We start from the raw sequence: 22,442 nt of genomic DNA on the forward strand, positions 1-22,442 counted from the left end.
AGACAAAGTAGGAGTTATGGTACTCGGTTCCAAATCAAAGATTGAAACTGAATTAATCGCTAAAGGCTAGCATTACTCTGAACTTAACCAAATTCATTTAAATCCGTCCTCAAGCCATCCTCAAGAGTCAAGTTGACCAGAGACCGAATTTTTGACCATATCTATGCCGTGTGCTTTATCTTTTAGTCAACCCAATCAGTGCACAACCAAATGATGCCACTAAGGAAGGCTGAACAATCGACCAAATTTACTAATTGGCATCCACCTACCTTTAAATTGATTCTAGATTTGCCCGAAAAGCACAATTAGGCTAATAGATTCAAAGTCTGGTGCCAACCTAGCATACCTGACTCTTGCAATTTAATCCAAATCTGGCAGCAAGTCAGAGTCATGTCGGCCTTGAGTCAGTTTTTTGATCGACAAATCGATATGTAGTAGTTGGTCCTATCTCAATTGAGTTGATGGACATTCCCATTACTCTTGTAGATTACAGCTTTCATCCATAAAATATGTAATTCCCTTGAATGCGCATTATTCTAATAACATACAATGACCTTCTGTCTACTTACTCACATTTTGTATTTTGCAAATGAAGCGAAACACATAAAAAAGTTTCGCACGAACTTCAGATTTTAATCACCTAAATTAATACTTTATTTTAATTACAGCACCTGATCCACCATCGAACCTTAGTGTGTTAGTTAAAAGTGGAAAGTATGCAACAATCACATGGAGTCCACCATTGCAGGGGAATTTTTCATCGTTTAAGTTAAGAATATTAAGTTTATCAGATCAACAAAATTCGTTTATGAATCGCACCATATCAGTTACGGATGATTCGTTCCAACATCAATTAAAGGATCTGACACCTGGTGTCACATATCAAATTCAAGCATATACGATATATGATGGCAAAGAATCTGTTGCTTATACGAGTCGAAATTTTACAACAAGTAAGTGATTAGACATGGAAATGAGCCTTTTTGGTTCATTGAGCTTTGGTGCTAAAATATTTATTGTGGAATTAACAAGACAAATTTCTTTGGTTTTTTAGTTTTTAAAGGTTTTTAGTGACATTTTTCAAAATTTTTGTATAATTTTTTTATGTTTTTATTTCATTTAACATCATTTTTATTTGTTTTCTTTCAACACATAGAATGCTCAAACATAACCACTAATTATGAGGAATTGTGTGTAACAGAACACTATGAGTTGGTCTACGGTACACTTTAAAACATATTCATACATAATATTTAATAAGGTTGATTTCTGGTACTTCGGAAAAAAAGACATTTCTTGATTGCAATTTTCGAAATTTATTGATGCTGAGTAATTTTGTTGTTGATATGAAAGATATGAAAGGTTGAGTGGCATGTCAAATTCACCTTAAGGAAATTTTTGGAAATTACGAAACGCTTAAAATGGCATCTTTTTAACAGAATTCTGAACGAACCAAAACGTGTATTGTGTTACAAATTTGACCCCCACCCTTCCTCTTCCTTGTGGTGGGAGCCATAAGCGTTACGTAACATCCGAATGCTCCCTTAAGTAACACGTGTAACTATAGTGAATTCAAATTATAATCAAAAAATAAGTTCGTTCTTGGTAGGATGAGATTTACATACAAAATGAAAAAATATAATAACGAGAAAGTTCTTTGGATGTCAAATTTCTTGAGACATCGTACAGGTATTTCTTGGGATTTCCAAAATATATTTCTCGGAAGATGAAGAAAGAATATTAAAATTTTACACACACTTTATTAAAAAACTTATTTTTTGTCGTCCGAAAAGTTGGAATGGTTGATTTAATAATGAATATTAAATTTTGCAGAATTTGCTCTTAATTTAGGTGCATAAAAATTTAATTTCAAACATGAAGCAATATTGATTCGCAATGAATGAACTGTGATTTGAAACTGATGATACAATAATAATTCAAATTGTGTACTATTTCGTTATTAAGGTTTTTATGTGTTCGTCAAGGCACTTATTAATGTTAAAAAAATCAAAGTTCTTCTAACGGCTGATTTTTACTCTTTTTATGAACTGCTCGGGGAATTCAGTAGCCTAACAGTTCAAAAGTGCTCTTAGTTAGCACTTGACGCTCTAAGACTTTTTGAGTTGGCTTCAAGCTTTTTAATTGATTTTGACTTGACTCAAGTCGACTTACTTTTTTGAGTAGAGTACTCTTGAGTGACACAAATCACTATGGGCCCAAAATGGCAAAGGTTGTCAAAAATTCAGGTTATGTGTGGATGTTATAGTGCCTGAAGAGTAGTGTACGGGAAAAAAAGAAATTTTGTCCAAAACTGCTGTGTGCCTGACTTATGGCCAAAAAACGATTTTTGGTACCTGCCATTATAAAAATTGTTGGCGTGCTTCAATGCATGGACCAATTTTTTCAAACTTTTTTATTTATTAGATATACATAGAACCTACAAAATAGCAACACATTTTCATAATTTAGGTTCCACTGTATATCCAAAAAAGTTAAAAATATGTCAAAAAATGCGATTTTTAACATTTCATGCTCTCATGCAGCTGTATTGCACTATGGGATAAAAAATGTATACGCATTTGATAGAACCTATTTATACCTAAAAATCATCCGTAGATTGTAATTTAATTGGATGCACTACAAAAGCATAAAATAACTTTAAAGCTAAAAATTTTCGGTTTTTTGTGATTTTTTGACTTTTAACCCCATTTTTCCCTATAAAGGAAATTCGTGCTGTTTGAGCTGACCATTGATTATTATAGGACTAGTATTGTACTATTATTATGTGAAAAAAAATTTCAATATGGTCCCCCCTAGCTCATTTTTGGGGGGTCCAAAGGTATACCCCCCCTCAAAAATGGGGGTCTCACAAAACTCAATGTTACTTTTCTTAACCGGATGTTTAACAAATGATTCAAAAACACTTTTTAACTACATTTAAACAAATTTTAAGCAGTTCTAAACTGTTCTGAACAATCGAAACTACTCATGTTAGCCAGTTCATAGATTTGTAAGTTTTTGAGTTTTAGACATATTTTCACGAGGTTTTTGGACTCCAATGGCAATACATATATAAATTGTTTATTTTTCATAAAGTACTAACAATATCCTATCCAACAATATATAATAAGTCATACATAAGGTCAATTCAGTCAAAAATTTTGAAAAATGTTCAAAATTTTATGTTTTTTTAAAATTCATCCTTCACATTTATGCTTATAAATGCTGTTAATCTTAAGTATATGAATTGAATTTAGTATTTTTGTAGAGATTAGAGTAGTATTAAGGCATCAAAAGGAAATCAAAGTTTAAAAATAGCTTATTGTAAAAAAGGACAAAGTCCAATTTACCATAATTTGACTTCCTTTACTCAGTGCAGGGAGCATCCAAATTTTATTTTTTGAAATATTTTCTATAGATCTATACTAGAACTAATAAAATATGTACGCAAAAATCATTTTCCGAGACTAGCTAAAACAAATTTGTCATTCGAAAATCCTTAAAAATAGCTGTTTTTAGAATAAATTTGTTAGCTCAATTCTTTGCAATTAGCAACGAAAAATTATTTTTGTGTATATTTTCTGTTAGTTCTAGTATAGATCTATAGAAAATATTTCAAAAAATAAAATTTGGATGCTCCCTGCACTGAGTAAAGGAAGTCAAAGTATGGTAAATTGGACTTTGTCCTTTTTTACAATAAGCTATTTTTAAACTTTGATTTCCTTTTTGATGCCTTAATACTACTCTAATCTCTACAAAAATATTAAATTCAATTCATATACTTAAGATTAACAGCATTTATAAGCATAAATGTGAAGGATGAATTTTAAAAAACATAAAATTTTGAACATTTTTCAAAATTTTTGACTGAATTGACCTTATGTATGACTTATTATATATTGTTGGATAGGATATTGTTAGTACTTTATGAAAAAATAAACAATTTATATATGTATTGCCATTGGAGTCCAAAAAACCTCGTGAAAATATGTCTAAAACTCAAAAACTTACAAATCTATGAACTGGCTAACATGAGTAGTTTCGATTGTTCAGAACAGTTTAGAACTGCTTAAAATTTGTTTAAATGTAGTTAAAAAGTGTTTTTGAATCATTTGTTAAACATCCGGTTAAGAAAAGTAACATTGAGTTTTGTGAGACCCCCATTTTTGAGGGGGGGTATACCTTTGGACCCCCAAAAATGAGCTAGGGGGTACCATATTGAAATTTTTTTTCACATAATAATAGTACGATACTAGTCCTATAATAATCAATGGTCAGCTCAAACAGCACGAATTTCCTTTATAGGGAAAAATGGGGTTAAAGGTCAAAAAATCACAAAAAACCGAAAATTTTTAGCTTTAAAGTTATTTTATGCTTTTGTAGTGCATCCAATTAAATTACAATCTACGGATGATTTTTAGGTATAAATAGGTTCTATCAAATGCATATACATTTTTTATCCCATAGTGCAATATAGCTGCATGAGAGCATGAAATGTTAAAAAAATCGCATTTTTTGACATATTTTTAACTTTTTTGGATATACAGTGGAACCTAAATTATGAAAATGTGTTGCTATTTTGCAGGTTCTATGTATATCTAATAAATAAAAAAAGTTTGAAAAAAATTGGTCCATGCATTGAAGCACGCCAACAATTTTTATAATGGCAGGTACCAAAAATCGTTTTTTGGCCATAAGTCAGGCACACAGCAGTTTTGGACAAAATTTCTTTTTTCCCCGTACACTACTCTTCAGGCACTACAACATCCACACATAACCTGAATTTTTGACAACCTTTGCCATTTTGGGCCCATAGTGCAAATGATGAAGGCTTCGACACGAAGCTTCTAAATCTTTGCTAAAGGTTTTTTATCAATCTCAAATGTAAGTAGTTGGCACCACATGAATGCTACACGGATTCGGTTTTCATTTAGCATTAATAAAACAGCTTTAGCGAAGTCTTAAAAGCTCCATATCCGAGATTTCTTCATTTATGTCGGTGGGTTAGAGTCGACTTAGAATCGACTCGACTTGAAGACTTGAATCGGCTTGGGTATGACCAAAATTGTGTTCAGTGGACAACATCAAGCATTGTTGCAGGTCTATGCTGCGTCCAACTTTTTATTAATTGCTTAACTGACAAATCGTTATTTGATTAATTTTAATAATTTTTCTGATAATTTTGAATCCAGTTCCACCTGTGCTGTGAATGCAAATTTTGATGAATTTTAATTATTCAAGTATTAACTTTCAATAAGCTTGCAATGAGCTTCACATAAACCACATAGAAATCAATTTAAAAATCTCTAAAAACCATTCATTCAACACAATTGAATATTTTTACAATCCCATTTGTCATCATACCGTTATGTATTTATAAATAGTCGCCAATTCTCAAATCAACAAGAGAAAATATGTAAAATAAAATGAATTTATTTATTTTTCGCTTGTAACCTATATCACACATAACAGCTCAGCACAAGCATAAAACAAACATTTCAAAATTGCTTTCAATAAATTGAGCAGTAACACACTTATGTATTATTTGTAAATTGATTTATTTTTGTTGATGTAATTCATTTTAATTGTTATTGAACCTAATTTAAGTACAAAAGTAGTTACGATCTGTGTAAACATTAAACTTTATTGCATTAATGAATAATTATGTAAAAAATAAGACGATCCATGATTATTCATTAAGTAATCGTTTGAATTCTAACAAATGATTTTTACCCTAATTATGTATTTCTTCTTCTCTATTTTCTTTCATTTATTTCAATGCTTACAATTAATCACTTTATGGTGCAACGTTAAATCCAATAAAATAATTAACATACAAATCTAATAAATTTTATATCATGTAAATAAATTCACACATAGAACGTCTTCGGCACAAAGATGTTCAGAAAGACTTGTTGGAAATTAAAATTTTAAGAGGTAATGGATTAATGGTTTTGGTAATAAATAAGCTTGTGTGGATGGTGAATGCTTGAAATTGCTATTTGTAATAGGAAATTGTTAAAATTTTATTAAGAAATTGATGAAGTTTTCAACATAATAAAGGTTCCCGAATAGCACAAGTCTGCTAATCGATCCAAAATCCAGCAATAATCTGGCATGACTCTGACTTGGTACCGAAGTTTAGTTGAATTTGGCAACCGATTCAGCAACTATTTCGGCAACCGATAATCGATACAAAATCCGGCACCAGACGTGACTGACATTTTGTCGAATTCAAATCGAATCCGGCACCAAGTCAGAGTCATGTCGACCTGGGTATCGGTTTGTAATCAACTAACCGTCTTGTGCTATTCGGGCTATGAAAATTCACAAAACTTTAAAAATTCACATTTTAAAACCCTCCATCCATCCACATTAGCTTAGAATAGTTCATAACAATAAAATAAAGCTTTTATCATCTATAATTGAATTGCAAGATATACATTAGTCATTAAATTTTATCACCATGATAATCCAACATTAACATTTCTCTCTATAACTTCTTTAATGACATTTTTTTCCTGCCATTTAGAGCCAAACACACCTGGAAAATTCATCGTTTGGTTCCGTAATGAGACGACATTATTAGTTTTATGGCAACCTCCCTATCCTGCTGGCATTTATACGCATTATAAAGTTTCAATAGATCCCCCTGATGCTATTGATAGTGTGCTTTATGTTGAAAAAGAAGGTGAACCACCCGGACCGGCGCAAGCTGCTTTTAAAGGTCTTATTCCTGGACGTGCTTATAATATATCCGTTCAAACGATGTCTGAAGATGAAATATCACTTCCAACAACGGCACAATATCGGACAGTTCCATTACGACCGTTGAATGTAACTTTTGACAGGGACTCAATAACAGAGCATTCATTTAAAGCAATATGGGAACCGCCCAGAGGAATAAGTGAATTTGATAAATATCAAGTTTCACTTTCGACAACACAAAGACGACAACAAGGTGTTGCAAAAACCGATGACGGTCCAGTATCATTAGAATTTAAGGACAATTTAGAGCCAGGAAAAACATATCAGGTTGTTGTTAAAACAGTATCAGGAAAGGTCACATCATGGCCAGCGACAGCTGACGTGACATTAAAACCATTACCGGTCAATAATCTTGAGGTTGTTGATGACTCAAATGGCATTATAACAATTATGTGGAGTCCAGACACACAAAGCACGCAAGACGAATATCGTATAAGTTATCATGAAGTCGATGGCTCTTCCAATGGTGATTCAAGTTCTATGAATACAGACGTGACACGATATGTCCTTGAAAATTTATTACCAGGACGAAATTATACGATAACCGTACAGGCTATATCGAAGAAAATGGAATCAAATGAGACAACAATTTATATCACAACACGACCATCTGCACCCATTATTGAGGATCTAAAATCAATTCGCGAGGGTTTAAATATCAGTTGGAAAAGTGATGTGAATTCAAAGCAGGAGCTATATGAAGTCACATATAGTCGTAATGACACTGGCGAAACACAAACTGTTTTGACAAAAGACACACGATTAGTCTTTAAACCACTCTATCCGGGTGCTGGCTATATTGTTAAAGTATTTGCCATTAGCAATGAGTTGAAGAGTGAGCCACATGAATATTTTCAAGCAGTCTGTAAGTACTTTATATCTATTGCTCATGCCATGAGCATCCTTAACGACAATTATAATTTATTTCTCATCTCATTTAGATCCAAATCCGCCGAGAAACATGACGATAGAAAAAGTAACAAGCAACTCAGTTTTGGTTCATTGGCTGCCACCGGAAAATTCTATTTATACAGAATATTCAATCCGATATCGTACTGAAAGTGATAAGCAGTGGGTTCGTTTACCATCCGTTAATTCCACTGAGGCTGACGTTACTGATATGACTCCGGGTGAAAAGTACACAATTCAAGTTAATGCAGTAAGTTATGGAGTTGAAAGTCCCAATCCACAACAATTTAATCAAACAGTTCGCCCAAATACTGTTGGTAATGTCGTAACACTTGTTGACTCGAGTAACATAACATTAGAATGGTCAAGACCCGAGGGTAGAGTTGAGATGTACATCATCAACTGGTGGCCAACTGACAGTCCAGATCATATTCATTCCAAAAATGTCTCCGAACAGAATGTTTGTAAGTAAAACTTTATCATACACAGTTTCTTTTTATGATGTTCATTTTATCCCCTAAGCGGCAATTTGCCAAGCGCAATTTTTATGTTCGAATAGTGATGATATTACACTTTCTCAGGCTGGTTATGTGGCTGCTCATTGGAGCATTTATGTCAATTTCATTTTTATTTATTTGATTGAATCTATCTCTTAATGGCTTAATGCCAAGGTTGATTCAATAATTCAGAATGTCATGAGATGTCATATCTAATAAGGATACAGTCTGTCCATAGCTTTTATATGAAAATGCGTTTTCATCCTTAATTCTCATGATACTAACTGTCTTTAATACATAAACTTTACATTAACTTTATTGCAGCCCCAATCATCCATAACGATAAAAATGGAGAAGTTAAAGAGGAACATCCACTCGTTCAAGTGCTAATTAATGACCTTAAATCTGGCTTCGAATATAATTTCCGAATTCAAGTGACGAGCTACAATCTAATTAGTGAAATAACAAACTTAAAAGTTCGCACGATGCCAATCATCCAATCAGATATATTCATTATATATGGATCGGAAGAAGATATGAACTCATTAAAAATAAGCTATACACCAACTCCACGTGACGAGAGAGTAAAATTTGATCATTATCGATTTTCTATTGGTGACCCGGATATTCCAGAGGTGGAAAAGACAGCTGATGATGACAATCGTAAATTGACATTTTCAGGCTTAATTCCAGGACATTTGTATAATATTAAAATGTGGACAGTCAGCGGCGGTGTTTCAAGTCATCCAATTCAACGTCATGATCGATTACATCCGGAACCAATTACCATATTAAATGCAACAAAAATAACTGACTCAGAGATTGTACTTACATGGGACAAGCCACAAGGAGAGTATAATGACTTTGAAGTTCAATATCTTGTCGATGAACGTTTCGTTCAAAATCTTACCACAGAGCCGTTTATTACAATCAATAATCTTAAGCCATTTAGAAATTACACATTCACTGTTGTCGTTCGTTCCGGTACGGAAGCGAGTATATTGAAAAATAGTGCACCAATTTCAGCACATTTTACAACATTAGAATCAGTACCAGGTCGAGTCCATAAATTTAGTCCTGTGGATATTCAACCAGGTGAAGTAACATTCGAATGGGCACTACCACAACATGACCAAAATGGTGTCATTCAGAAATATACAGTTTCTTATGGCATGGAAAATGGATTACAATCAAATACCAAAAATTTCTCACCTGTTGACCAGCGTGGAACAATCAGAAACTTAACGCCAGGAAGTACTTATATATTTAAAATTCAAGCAAAGACCAATGTTGGATATGGACCAGAAAAAGTCTGGAAACAAAAGATGCCAATATGGGCACCACCAAAACCAGCAAATCAAGTTGTGCCAACGGAAGTTCATCGTAGTTCAAACTCAATCCAAATTCGATTCCGTAAAAATTATTTCCTTGATACATACGGTCAAGTAATTATGTACACGATAATCGTAGCTGAGGACGATAGTAAAAATTCATCAGGATTAGAAATGCCAAGTTGGCATGACGTTCAATCGTATTCAATATGGCCACCATATCAGGCTGTTGAGCCTTATTATCCATTTAAGAATAGTTCAGTAAATGTTGAAGATTTTACCATTGGAGCTGAAAATTGTGACAAGAATAGACAGAAAGGATATTGCAATGGACCATTGAAATCCGGCACGACATATCGTGTGAAAATTCGAGCTTTTTCAGCACCTGATAAGTTTACAGATACCGCTTATAGTTTTCCTATCCAAACTGGTAAGTTCAATGTACATCTATCTACTTATGGGGAACTAAATTGATGGAAATGATGTGAAACAGACAAAAAAAAAGTTCATAAAATTGTCAACTCCATTCCCATCAACTATGTTGTCTGAACTAAATCTTTCTCATGTTCTGCACATGATATTAAAACATTTTATCAAAATTCTCGTATCTCTTATGCTTGCACTCAAAAAAAATATATAAAGAAGGAGAAAAAACAGTCATTCTTTATGCTCCTCGAAGTAAGTCGGATGTTGAGAGTTGTTGTAAATTTTTTTAAGCATGTTTGTCGTGTTCCTTATTTTTTCTGTCTACATTTTTTATTTTATATTCAACATTACATTCGAAATTCTAATCATATTATTTCTATTCCTTCTTCCCCACTACCAAATCTACAAACGCAGATCAAGACAATACATCGCTTTTCGTTGCGATTGCTGTGCCATTAATTCTCATATGTATTCTCTTCGTAACATTAATATTCTTAAGACGTCGTCGCTTTTTGTGTAAGAGAGCAACGGATGCACGAGCCAATGACAACATGTCACTTCCGGATAGCACAATGGAAACAAGTCGACCAGTATTAATTAAGAATTTCGCTGAGCATTATCGTATTATGTCAGCAGATTCCGATTTTAGGTTTGTTGATTTAGGTCTATAATAATTTCAGATTATTTCTTTATTATCACATTCCAATTCTCAATATACAGATTTAGTGAAGAATTTGAGGAACTCAAACATGTTGGACGTGACCAACCATGTACATTTGCTGATTTGCCATGTAATCGTCCCAAAAATCGCTTTACAAACATTCTTCCATATGACCATTCACGTTTCAAACTCCAACCTGTTGATGATGATGAAGGATCCGATTATATAAATGCAAATTATGTGCCAGGACATAATTCACCGAGGGAATTTATTGTGACACAGGGACCACTTCATTCAACACGAGATGATTTCTGGCGTATGTGTTGGGAGAGTAATTCAAGGGCTATTGTTATGCTCACAAGATGTTATGAGAAAGGACGAGAAAAATGGTAATTTGATTAAAATCTTTTATGCTGGATTATGTAATTTAATTAATATTTATTATAGTGACCATTATTGGCCAATGGATACTGTGCCAGTCTACTATGGAGACATTAAAGTTACGTTACTTAATGAAAGTCATTATCCCGATTGGTTGATTGCTGAATTTATGATGCAAAGGGTAAGTTGTGTAATATTTTTGTGGGATGAAGGAGTTTGTGTGTCTGGAGGAGGATTGATGTAGTTTTGTGCTGGCAATATCATACATAGACAATTTTCTGAGTAGAAAATTCATTTTGAGTCAAAACTTAGAAGCTTCAGTCTCAACAACTGCGCCATACAGCACAATCATCACTTCACATGCCTCAACTTGATCCATTCATCATAAAACTTTATCATCAGCAACTGTTGATTTATGTAAATTAATTTTTCCAATATTTGTCTTTCGTCTCGCAACCAAAATAAAAAAGGGTGAAACTCAACGTGTCTTGCGTCACTTCCACTTTTCAACATGGCCTGATTTCGGTGTGCCAAATCCACCTCAAACTCTTGCACGTTTTGTTCGTGCATTCAGAGAACGAGTCGGTCCAGAAACAAGACCTATCGTTGTTCATTGCAGGTATGCATATTAAAGTTTTAAGGCAAAAAAATTCACATCATGTAATTCATGAAATGAAAATTTAATATTTTAGCGCTGGTGTTGGAAGATCTGGTACATTTATATGTCTAGACAGGATATTGCAACAGATACAAGTATCTGATTATGTCGATATATTCGGAATTGTATATAGTATGAGAAAAGGTAAATAAAGAAAACATTCCCAAATGAGTTCAAACTTTATCTTACGAGGAACTTTCTCAATTTTCGCATGATTAGAACGTGTTTGGATGGTGCAAACCGAACAACAATATATTTGTATTCATCAATGCTTGATGGCTGTGTTGGAAGGAAAAGAAAATTCGGGACCACCACGTGAGATTCACGATAATCAGGGTTATGAGGGTGAGTAAATCATCATAACGATAAAGTTATGAAGAACAACTTTTTTTGGCAGCTTTATCTTCATGACTAGTCACTGTTTTGAAGCTAAAACAGCAATAAACAGCTTTATTATCTTTAGGATATTCAAACCATATAACAGTAACAATAATAAAGTTAATAACCACATGAGAGTAGTTTATTCTTATCATTTTATTATTAGTACATAGGAAGTCTTTTAACCCCAAATATATAAAAACAGAACAGACCTTTATTGGAGAAAGAAGCACATAAAAATAAGCTTTTAAAGAGTTCACACTTTAGTTTTTTTTGTAAATAACCATTAAAAATCACACTCGAGACTTTTCACGTATCTCTTTTATATATCCTTTACTACATTATGGACGCAATTTTTGTGGATATAATCTGCTTACGAATTCATTTTGAAATGCTGACTAGTTTGCTTCATATCTTTGAATGATATGAAGACTGATTGGACTTATTCATAAGATGAATACTTTTATGGCTGTATTGATTCACACATAAGTTAGGAAATTAAGTAATAAAATAAAAAATGTTGTATGTTCAGCTACTTGCCTAGTTAATTAATCAAGTTCTTTACTCATTTTCAAAACATGCAAGTTTTCTCAAATGATTAATTGCTTGGTTGATTAACTGACACGTTGATTAAAGAGGTGGCTGAATATTTTATTTGTACAGCTGAATAGCTGAGTAACTTGATTGATATTCATGAGGTTGGTGATGTTATTTTTGACATTTCGAATTTCACAGCTGGATGACATCAAAATTTGTCTTTTTTTCTGTAATATTAATCATTTGAATTTTAAGAACAATGCTTTTGTTGGGACAAACAAGGAACAAAATCCTTGTAACTAATGTGACTAACAGACTGTACAAGAAATTGGGTTTTCTATCCTGGAAGGCACATGGCGAAGAAAAGGCCGATGCCTGGTCTCAGGCTAGCTTGACTCTGGCTCCAGAACAAATCTAATGAAATCCGGCTTTAGACTAAATTGAAATCAGCATGAGGCCAGATTTTTGACCATTTTTCCTCCTTTTGCTTTCCGGGAATATAAACTAGCTTAAACTTAGCGGGTAAAAGCTATCCCATTACCCCATAAAGTCATGTATTCTTGTTAACTAGACCTACACTCGACCGTCTTTTTAGTTATCCAAAAAGCATATGTCAGTTAACGGATCCAAAATCCAGACCACTGGACCGACGTTGACTGGCTCACCAGCAATTTCTGGCTTCAAATACGATTCACGCCGGCCTGGGCCTGAATTTAATCAATTAACTGATTTGCACTCTTTGGGTATTAATTGGACAATAATGTCGGGTGTCCTCCCAATTATGAAAGTATGTCATTCAAATTTGGCTAACGAAATTATTGATTCTTCTACACATATCCATTTAAACTAGAAAAACTATATTTACCTCATCGATTATTCACAAAAACTGCGTCCAGATCATCCACAACTAAGATGATCCTTATAACTAGTTGTGTTTTCTATTTTCCTATATATTTTTGGTGTTGGAAGTAATTAATTAAACTGAACAAAAAACTTTTTCTTGTCTTTCTTTGCTTTTTCGCCCTGACTACTATCCTTCTATTATAATAATATACATACGAACATGAATATCCTCTCCCTTACTATCCACATAAAATTGAAAATTTTCTCTAACATGAAAAAAAAAAATGCAAAAAAAATAACAGAACTGAATAAACCACTGGATGAGACCGAGGAAATGAAGACAGTCGAGAATGAAATCAGGAAGGAAGCAAATGATATCGAAGAAGATGAAGGAATTGATGAGTATGATGATGAAGAGAAGGCACTTGTTGAAAATGAGCCAGCAAATGATGAGGAGACAAATACAAATACAACGACAGAAAATACCACAACAACCCTAATTAATGATAGTGATCCAATAATGAATCAATGGAAGGAAGAGAGATGACATCAGGAGTTAAATGACGATACTACTAGTAAACGTAGCAGTGATACTAGTATTATTAGTCATCAAAGTGGATCAGGCAGTGCCACAAAGGCTGTTACTATATGCCAAGATGAAATTATTGTAGAAATCAATAGTCTACTTGAGTCTAATGAGAATAGTGACAACGATAATGTAGATTTAATACAAGATGATGATGATGATGATGAGGATGAGGAGGAAGAGGCAAATTCGGAGCAGAAATTACTTAAATCATGCAAAATTAATGATATTATTAATATTAAAGCACAAGTGGATGTAAAAGCAATGCACAACGGTGTTGGTGTTAATGGCTTCGATGAAATTTGTATGAAAATCAAAATGGGTTGGTAGATTGATATACTATAAATTTATACCTTAATGCATTTAAATTTCTGACCTTTTTTGATTATTTTTTTGTTATTGTTTGGGTATGCTTTGAATTATTTAGGTAGCATGTATATTTTTGTATTTCCATTCCTTATTTTATGGTGTCATTTTTGTTTCCCTTTCAAACTTTATTTAGTTACATTTCGTTTAATTTTACTAACTTGATATTATTGGTTTATGTCTAACTACCTACTCAGTACTAACATTTCCATTCCATCCGATGTGATGATTTTTTCCTATGAATTTATTTTACATTTTGTTTGTTTTGTTTAACTTGAAAGATGAAGAGCGTATTTGAACGGAGAAATTTTGAGGACTTATGTTGATATAAGAAGTGATGTAGGCGTTGGTATCAACATTTACTAATTGCCTTTAGTATATCTGAATCCTTTTGAATTTGAGGGAGCGTGAATTGCAGACTTTAGAGCAGTGATGTGCAACCTTTATGCCATGGCACATTAGTGTTACGACAATACTTTTGGAAATGCCATGAACCTCATGCGGTTTTGGTCATCGCTTACCATTAACGATTGCCGTGCTACAATAAAGGTTGCCTACCACTGCTTTAGAATTTTTACTGAATGATGTCGTCATTTTTGTTATTACTTCAGCAAAGTTTACTTCAATCGAAGCATTCAAGTTCATGCTCAAGTCAACTAGGATTTTGTATAGAAAATTCGACTCAATTCGACTCAGATCCATATGAAATTCAAGTTCAATTTGAGTTCTGACTTCAAACTGCCTCTGTGTTATATTAAAGGAAATGCTTGTTATAAGTGCAAGTGATTCACAGATGAATTTACAGACAAGTGATTAACAGATTGAGGAGGGTTTAGTGTTCATAATTCAACATCCCTCTCCACTTACAATTCTGAATACGCTCCTGCAATCCAAATTTGTCCTTATTTTATCAATTACGCTCTTCTACCTTTCTGTTGAATTTGAATGTTAATGTCATGATTTATCAATTTTTAATACTTTTGAACTTTTGAAACTAAACATTTTCTTCCATTTTTCTAAAATTTTCTTTTATTTTCAACAAACAGATGACGAAGGAATTGCAGAGTCGGGAATTTAAGCAAGGATGTCATCAAATGTGATTTTTTTTTAAAAAATGAATTATACATAAATAATGATAATTTTGTTACCATATATTTGAAAAGTTGATGTCACATACCCTTTTTATCTGATTTTACATTTTATAAGATGAGAAAAAAATATGTTAGTGAATTTGGTTTAAATTATTGAAATTGATTTTTGAAGATTGAAATTTTTAATGGAAAACGCGAGAATTTTGATGAAGGAATTTTAGCCTTAAATGCTGAAATTAGCGTTTGCAGGACTTTAATATTATCGACATCTAATCGGACTTCATGGAGTTCGGACTTAAATAAAATAGACTCTGGAATGAAAGGACCTTTTTGAGCCTTTAGTGTCCGGAGTCCCAATGCCCTGCCAATTCTGGCTGAAACTAATTAAACAGCATCAAAACTATCGTGTGTGAATAATTTATCGATTATAAATTAATTTCAAAAATTTAAATCAAGTTTACTTCAAGAATTATTAAAAATTTATTTGTATTATTAACGGTAATCCTGAGAAATTGAAGGAAAAATTTGTATAACAATCCTATTTCGGAGTTCCTTGATTATTTGGCTTCTTTAATTCATATCAAATTTTAATTAAATTGTTGAATTTTCATCAAAAACTTTGACAAATTTGAAGCAAATTTTCCCATCAAAACTCACAGGATTTACCAGAAAAACATGAAAAAAATCGTTTATGGCTCTAAATGTGAACATAAAGGCTGAACAATAAAACAGTTTTTTAATCGTTTTAATCGTTACATACATTCATTAAAAGAAGAAAATTTTGTGGCATCAAAAAATGAATCCAGTTGTATTTTTACACTATCGAATATATTTTTTTGTTCAGTTATTAAACTATTTTTAAACTAATACCTAATCATCCCTCCATAAAATAATTTTTAACAATTTTCATAATAAGTAAGAGCTTTATATGGCTACAAGAAGATAAGTTTATGATCATAAATGTTCTATGTTAAACTACAGAAATGATGAAAGCTCATTCTGGGCTCCTTGAATGGTCAGCTACAGGTGCAATGTATGTAATCTGTTTCCACGTGGAAGACATATGGATGCATCATTTATATGTGACTGAACAATCAAAGAGGAGAGTTTAAAGTCGATTCAGATTATGTATGGAGTCAAGTTGACTTTTCCATACAAAATCCAAATCAACTTCGAACTCTGTAAAAGAGTCTAGGTCTTGCTTTTATCATTTTTGATGCTCGGGTTATGAAATAGATATTTTCAAATGATTTTTAAATATGTCAAAATATTCTGCTTGAATTCATAGCAATAAATGATTATAGTTTTCGAATACCGAAACTAGAATGGAACAAAAAGTCATCTTATTATTCAAGTCAATCGTCAGGTCAGATGATTTTTACAATTTTTATATGATACACTATAGTGTCTGAATCGTTAATCCAGTGTTCAAGCAAAGAATTCCTTAGATCAATAAATTATAACTTTGTAGCTATATGTTGTTCAGGATAATATGTTGAGGTGATTTTTGAGAAAATATTTGAGATTTGGTTTGATTGAAATATTTTGTAATAATTTTAAAGCGACATAAATGAAGAAGGCTCCTATAAGTCACCTAATCTTGTCAAGTATATAGTGTTCGTGCTGTTTGGATGAGCTAATAATTAAAGACAACAAGACGGTCTACAATGCATAATGTATCACCCAATCCTAAAATAACCCGATTCTCCATTACAAATCCTTTCCATTTCAATCATTTGTTCATAAAATTACAAGAATTTCCGATTTCAAAAGTCATTACCTTCAAACTTACATAATAATACCCAAATCAACCTTAAAATTCAATCCAAACAAACCCAATCTCAGATATTTATCTTAAAAAATTAACTTCAAATTACAACCTACACAAGACAAAAACTTTATACAACATTTGTCTAATGTATTATTCTTATACTCCCCCTTCAATCAAACTTTATATACCTTTTTACTCAATGAGAACCAAGTATTTCTCTTTCGAATACCTTTGATATTTCTTTTAAAAACAAAATAATAAGAAATCGAAAAAAACATTACTTAAATTTTTACAAGCATATTATACTGTGTACAAAAACAATCGGTGTTTGTATTTCCAAAAAAAAAAAAATTGTAGTTAAAAAAACTAAAAAAAAAAAATAATAAAAACTTGGTCTAAGTCATTCCCATTAGTTCTTTGTTTTTATTTGTAATAATCGGTAGACAAAGTGACATGAAAATTAAAATAAAAAATCAATCAAAATATAATTTTGTTCATTGATCATGATGATAATTGGTAAAAAAAGATTTTTTAAATGTAAATTTGTAAGTCATACATAATCAAATTGAGAGATATTAAATGAATAAAAAAAATGATCAAAAGAATTAACACATGAAAAAAAAAATGTTTTATTTTAAATAAAATAGCGTAGCCTACACGCCGGAACTTGATAACCCAAATATGTGCCAAGCAAAGCCTAACCTACCCGCTGGAAATTGATCCTTCAAGGGAAGTGAAGCTTAACCTACCCGCTGGGGCTTGATCCCCCAATTATATACAAGCAAAGCTTGGCCAGCCCGCTGTAGCTTGATCCCTATATGGGGTAAAAACGATTTGCTGATAATTTTATATTAAATCGCAGAAAAATCACTGATTTTGCACCATATAAAATTATTAGCAAAACCATTTTGCCGAGAATAATTTCTACCATTTCTATATTTTATTCTAATGCTATATTTGTAAGCGAAGCTTGGCCTAAACGCGAGACTTTTTAAGGTACGGTGTGAATATATCCGCATTGGGTTTCTACCCTGTACACTAGTTAATACCTAAAAAATATATGACCGTATAAGAGATATTCTATATATGGAACTTAAAAATACCCTAAAATAAAGCTTTTAGCAAAATCTTTTAAAATTAGGACTGAAATACAAAAAGTAAAATTCTTCAACCCATAAATCCTGAAAACAAAAGGAAAATTGTATCTTAAACGTTCTTAAAATTAAAGTGCTAATAAAAAGTGGAGCTTAAAAAAGGTATCACGGTATTACCAGCTGCATAACTTAAGGGCGATTTCACGAATTATAATTTCTTCATATTCAAGTTTATTTTCATAGTATTAAGGAATATTTATGAAAAGCTTTGTAATGATTACAAGGAAGACTTGCTCAAACTCTTTCAATTTTTCCACTTTTCTCCGATGGCCTAAATACTTCTGAATATCTTTTCATTGATTTTCAAAGAAAAACAAATTATAACGTCGAAAAAATCATCAAAATATTACTGGACATAATCATAGCTTTAGCATTAGAAATCACTATTGAAAATAATGGAATATCCTTAAACAAATATTTTTCGTGATGAGACAGTAAATATTTTCTCAAATAACAACAGGTCTCGTTAAAGCTTTAACTTACTTTGACACAATTTCAGTTCCATGAAATATTTCAAAAAGACATGCCGCAAACTAGTCGTGCAGTAATAATTTCCATAGTACTTATTTTAACCACAGAAATTTCTCAAGTTCAATGTCGGACATTATCGGAAGTAAATGAAGAATCAATTTTGTGTACATCATTGTATGAAATAATTAAAAACCTCCCATCGATAACAACAATCGATATAATCGCACATCCACCCGATGTATTAAAATTTAATACGCACAACTGCATTAAAATGCTGTCGGAACTTAATGAACATCATGCATACACAATAAACGCAATTAATTCAGGCATAAAGAAAAATTTTGTGATTTTTATTATCGACACTTTCGGCAATATTATTGACCCAACCGCAAATGTGATAATGTTAAGTAAATTTGATGTTAGTGGCAATTACTTGATTGTGATGAGGAACTTCAGACATATCAGCCTTGAATTGATATTTGCCTACTTATGGCGACAATACAATATATACAATGTAAACATATTAGCACTTGATGAAATCGATAATATCGTGAGAATGTTTACATTCTATCCATTCTCAATTGGCAATTGCTCGAATACCAATCCCATTACTATAAATGAGTTTAATAATCGTACGAAAAAATGGGTACGGGAAATTATTTTTCCATCCAAATTACGTGATTTTCATAATTGCCCTATTAATGCTATCGTTTGTGCTTATGGACCGTCAGCACAAGAAACAATTTTCTCAAATGGATCGAAATTAATTAATGGAAGTGATGTTGAAATTTTACGAGGTATTGCAAGTGCCTTGAATGCCAATTTATTGCTGGAAATTCTAACTGAGCCCGGTTCTTGGGGGCAAGTTTTTGAAACAGGAACAATGTCAGGTGCTTTTGAATTCTTAAATAATGGATCTGCTGATATTGCTGCTAATTTTTATTACTTAATGGAATTAAGGAGTCGATTCTTTCAATACAGTCATGCTTACTATTCCATTAAAATGGTCATAATTACACCCCAACGTCCACAATTCTCGGCGCTGCAAAAACTTTCAAGACCATTTTCAATTTATTTATGGATTTATACTGCAATTGTCATCCTTTGTTGCTTCATTGCGGTCTTCATCATCAAAAAGCAATCAAAATCCATTCAGCTTTTATTTCTCGATAAAAATATCAATGCGCCCGCACTCCAATTACTTGTGGTTCTGTTTGGAAGCTCACAGCATGTCCTTCCGAGAAATGACTTTTCACGTATGCTGTTGATGAGTTTTGTTTTCTTTACATTCATTTTGCGGAGCTTATATGTGGGATCACTTTATAAATTTCTACAATCTGATGGACGAATGAGAGATTTTCAAACAATTGATGAGCTAATTGAGAATGATTTGAAGTTTGTTATAGATCCGACTGTTGAGGATATGGTCAAGTATCAGAAGTTTTATAACAGGTAAGTTAGCAGGGGATAGGAAATTGATTTATGTTCTGGATTTTTGGGTTTTGAAATTTTATTGAGTATATCCGCAAAATTAATACCACACCTGGTACTTGACAAGAGCAGCACAATGCTATTAAGGCTGTCAGTAGGGGTCCGAAAATTACCGGTAATCGGGATTTGACGGTAACGGATATTTACCGGTAATTACCGGTGATTACCGGTAATATCCGTATATTCTGACTATAAATATCCGAATATTTAGGGTAAAATTTTTTTTATTTTTGGTCACTTTTTTTGTTATTTTTGAAAAAAGCTATTTGTAAACGATTTTAGAGGATGACTTGTATAGAACAGATATTGCATTAAAAATTTTGACTATTGGACTTCATGCAGTTTAAAATTTCCAAAAGAAAAAATTTGAAAATTAACCGAAATTTGGTCAGTTTTCGTTTCAGCCTGATTCAGACTGATTTTCAGATGTAATTTTTTGGTAATTTTTTTCAACAGTAAGCAAATAAAAGTTGTAAAATATATCCAAATATCCAATGCTCACTGCGAAAAAATGTGACCAAATATTACATTTTACTTTGAAAATTATATATCTTGGAATTGACAAGTTTAAAAATTCTTTTGGAAATATCCTCAATATATGTTAGTTTAAAACACTTTGAAACAAATTTGAACAAAACTGCGAAGAGTAATAAGCATTAAAAGTTTTAAAAAATTAAAAAAGTCTAAAAATAACTTTTTTACCATTAACAAAAAAATAAACTGCGGTCTTAATATATGAATTTTTAAAAAATTCGTTAAAAATCTGTTACCGCTGGATAATCCATAGAAATGAACGGTAACGGTAATGGATATTACCGGTAATTACCGGTAACGGACGGTACGGATATCCGTCATTCGGACCCCTAGCTGTCAGGGCAACTTCACCGTCTTGCCGATACTACGGCCTCTAACAGGCAGAGGCTACGGTACTTAAAAGCGGTCTCTTAGTCTGTTCGGGGGCGAAGTAGTGGTACCCTAACGAACACATTGTGCTGTTCGAATGAGTACATGTTGATACATACATGTACGGTATATTTTTTTGTCCAAATCAATTTGAATGCCACAAACTTTACAAACAATGCCTAAAATAATGTTCCTAACATTTCCAGACGAAAAGTAGCAAATACAGCACAATACTATAAATTCATCGATGAAACATTAAATCCCACCTCAACACATACAGTTGTTGATTCAAGTGACGAAGTAATCTACATGAACAAGCACAGTATCAACGGTATATCATACAGTGTTCTCAATGAAATTGTCCTAACTGTACCGACTGTATTTTATATGAGGAAGAATTCATACTTAACAAACATCATAAATGAGAAAATTGATGATTTATTGTCAAATGGCCTGATCAATTATTGGATATCAAAATATTTGGATGATAAATATTTGCGATTGAAACCATTGGAGGGTGGGCCTGATGTGTTGGATATTGATGAGCTTTATGGAGCATTTCAACTATTAGTTTTAGGGTTAATTTGCTCATTTATTTCATTTATCGTTGAAGTGTTGAGAATGAACATTAATCGTATAGGACGGAAAGGATGTTAATGAGTGTAATCAAATGTTAATAAGGTAAATTAATAATAGCTGACTGAATTGGAAGTAAAATCGAGTAGTTATTTTTCTAAAGCAATAAGAGATGATGACTGCAAGCGGATATTGTCTGATAATTATTACCGGCTCAACACAAAAGATGCTATTTTAATAGATTCTACAGTTATAATAGAATCATAATCATGTATAATTACTAATTACTGGATGTATATTACCTGATGGATTATACCCCTCTAGGTAATTTGCAAATAAAATATATATGTAGACGGTACGGTAAAGACTTTCTTTAATCCTCAATATGCTTTTGTACATAAATTGTGAGTGATATCATGTCTGTAACAGAAATGAGTCTGAAAACGTAAATGTTAAATTATTGAAAGCTCTTGACAACGGCATCCCGAGTGACACAAATCAAAAATGCGTCGTCTTGGAACTTTTCAGGCTCAGATAAGTCCCTCTTATTAACACTAAATAGAAACTACCTCTATATGAGCCTTAAAAGCTTCTTAACAGATACTTCTTCAGTTGTGCCGCTCGGGCGTATCAATGAGCTTTAT

General features: G+C 32.4%; 2 protein-coding genes across 5 annotated transcripts in view; both read left to right on the top strand.

Moving 5' to 3' along the window:
* The window catches only part of Ptp10D (Protein tyrosine phosphatase 10D), a 58,710-nt gene extending 40,947 nt beyond the window's left edge, over positions 1-17,763 (top strand). Inside the window, exons 3-16 of one of the 4 annotated variants that reach the window (XM_070635249.1) lie at positions 669-953; positions 1,157-1,222; positions 5,881-5,937; positions 6,533-7,633; positions 7,710-8,141; positions 8,499-9,935; positions 10,346-10,580; positions 10,652-10,981; positions 11,040-11,154; positions 11,444-11,592; positions 11,666-11,775; positions 11,851-11,976; positions 13,692-14,297; positions 15,388-17,763. In XM_070635249.1, the coding sequence (XP_070491350.1) occupies positions 669-953; positions 1,157-1,222; positions 5,881-5,937; positions 6,533-7,633; positions 7,710-8,141; positions 8,499-9,935; positions 10,346-10,580; positions 10,652-10,981; positions 11,040-11,154; positions 11,444-11,592; positions 11,666-11,775; positions 11,851-11,976; positions 13,692-13,936 (4,688 nt within the window). In that variant the 3' untranslated portion in view covers positions 13,937-14,297; positions 15,388-17,763. The remainder of the gene's footprint in view (positions 1-668; positions 954-1,156; positions 1,223-5,880; positions 5,938-6,532; positions 7,634-7,709; positions 8,142-8,498; positions 9,936-10,345; positions 10,581-10,651; positions 10,982-11,039; positions 11,155-11,443; positions 11,593-11,665; positions 11,776-11,850; positions 11,977-13,691; positions 14,298-15,387) is intronic. The other 3 variants (XM_070635251.1, XM_070635250.1, XM_070635252.1) reach the window with 3 other exon arrangements.
* Positions 17,764-18,880: 1,117 nt separating this feature from the next.
* On the top strand, positions 18,881-21,879 carry LOC139086694 (uncharacterized). The gene is made up of 2 exons (XM_070635272.1): positions 18,881-20,280; positions 21,429-21,879. Exons 1-2 carry the CDS (start codon positions 18,881-18,883, stop codon positions 21,877-21,879), a joined length of 1,851 nt encoding a protein of 616 aa, XP_070491373.1.
* Positions 21,880-22,442: the final 563 nt, after the last annotated feature.

The sequence above is a fragment of the Chironomus tepperi genome, unplaced genomic scaffold, assembly GCF_022539635.2.
Source record: "Chironomus tepperi strain 1889 unplaced genomic scaffold, CSIRO-AGI_Ctep_v1 contig_87, whole genome shotgun sequence".
Taxonomy (NCBI): domain Eukaryota; kingdom Metazoa; phylum Arthropoda; class Insecta; order Diptera; family Chironomidae; genus Chironomus; species Chironomus tepperi.

Bases quoted from the DNA above. Each gene is read 5' to 3' on its own strand.
- LOC139086694 (XM_070635272.1), top strand. From the start codon at position 18,881: ATGCCGCAAACTAGTCGTGCAGTAATAATTTCCATAGTACTTATTTTA. The intron at 20,281-21,428 runs GTAAGTTAGCAG...TAACATTTCCAG, and splicing joins TATCAGAAGTTTTATAACAG to ACGAAAAGTAGCAAATACAG.